General features: G+C 38.1%; 1 protein-coding gene across 1 annotated transcript in view; it reads right to left on the reverse strand.

Moving 5' to 3' along the window:
* LOC119586841 (dihydrolipoyllysine-residue acetyltransferase component 1 of pyruvate dehydrogenase complex, mitochondrial-like) overlaps positions 1-436 on the reverse strand; it is a 10,976-nt gene that overhangs the window by 3,844 nt on the left and 6,696 nt on the right. Inside the window, exon 4 of the mRNA XM_037935569.1 lies at positions 45-196. Coding sequence (XP_037791497.1) covers positions 45-196 — 152 coding nt within the window. The remainder of the gene's footprint in view (positions 1-44; positions 197-436) is intronic.

Raw genomic sequence — 436 nt, forward strand, 5'->3', positions numbered from 1 at the left:
TTACACAAGAAAACCAACAACCGCAACATCAAAACAGACAATACCTGCAGATATTGGGAGTGGCTGAAGACTCTTTTCCTTGATGTACTTCAGAACGTCCCCTTTCAGAAGAATCCCATGAGGACCTCCTGGAGGCACCTGCGCAGCGGTCAGTCCATACTGCTCCAGCAGCAACCGAACCGATGGCCCGTAATTACTAAATGAAAGGAAATACAGGATTATTTCTTTCTGTTCATGTAAATGGTACAGAAGCTGTGTTTTAATCTATATTCAATACTTTTATCAAACTTAAATGAAAATAAGAATCTGATCTCTGAAATCTATGCTACTGAATGTAATGAAATATTACAATTCTGCAATTTTTGGGGTGGATATATTTATATATTGGTTTGAAGCTAATGTCATGTCTGGATTAATGGCATGGTAATTACAGCTG

This window comes from Penaeus monodon, chromosome 22 (assembly GCF_015228065.2).
Source record: "Penaeus monodon isolate SGIC_2016 chromosome 22, NSTDA_Pmon_1, whole genome shotgun sequence".
NCBI classification, from domain to species: domain Eukaryota; kingdom Metazoa; phylum Arthropoda; class Malacostraca; order Decapoda; family Penaeidae; genus Penaeus; species Penaeus monodon.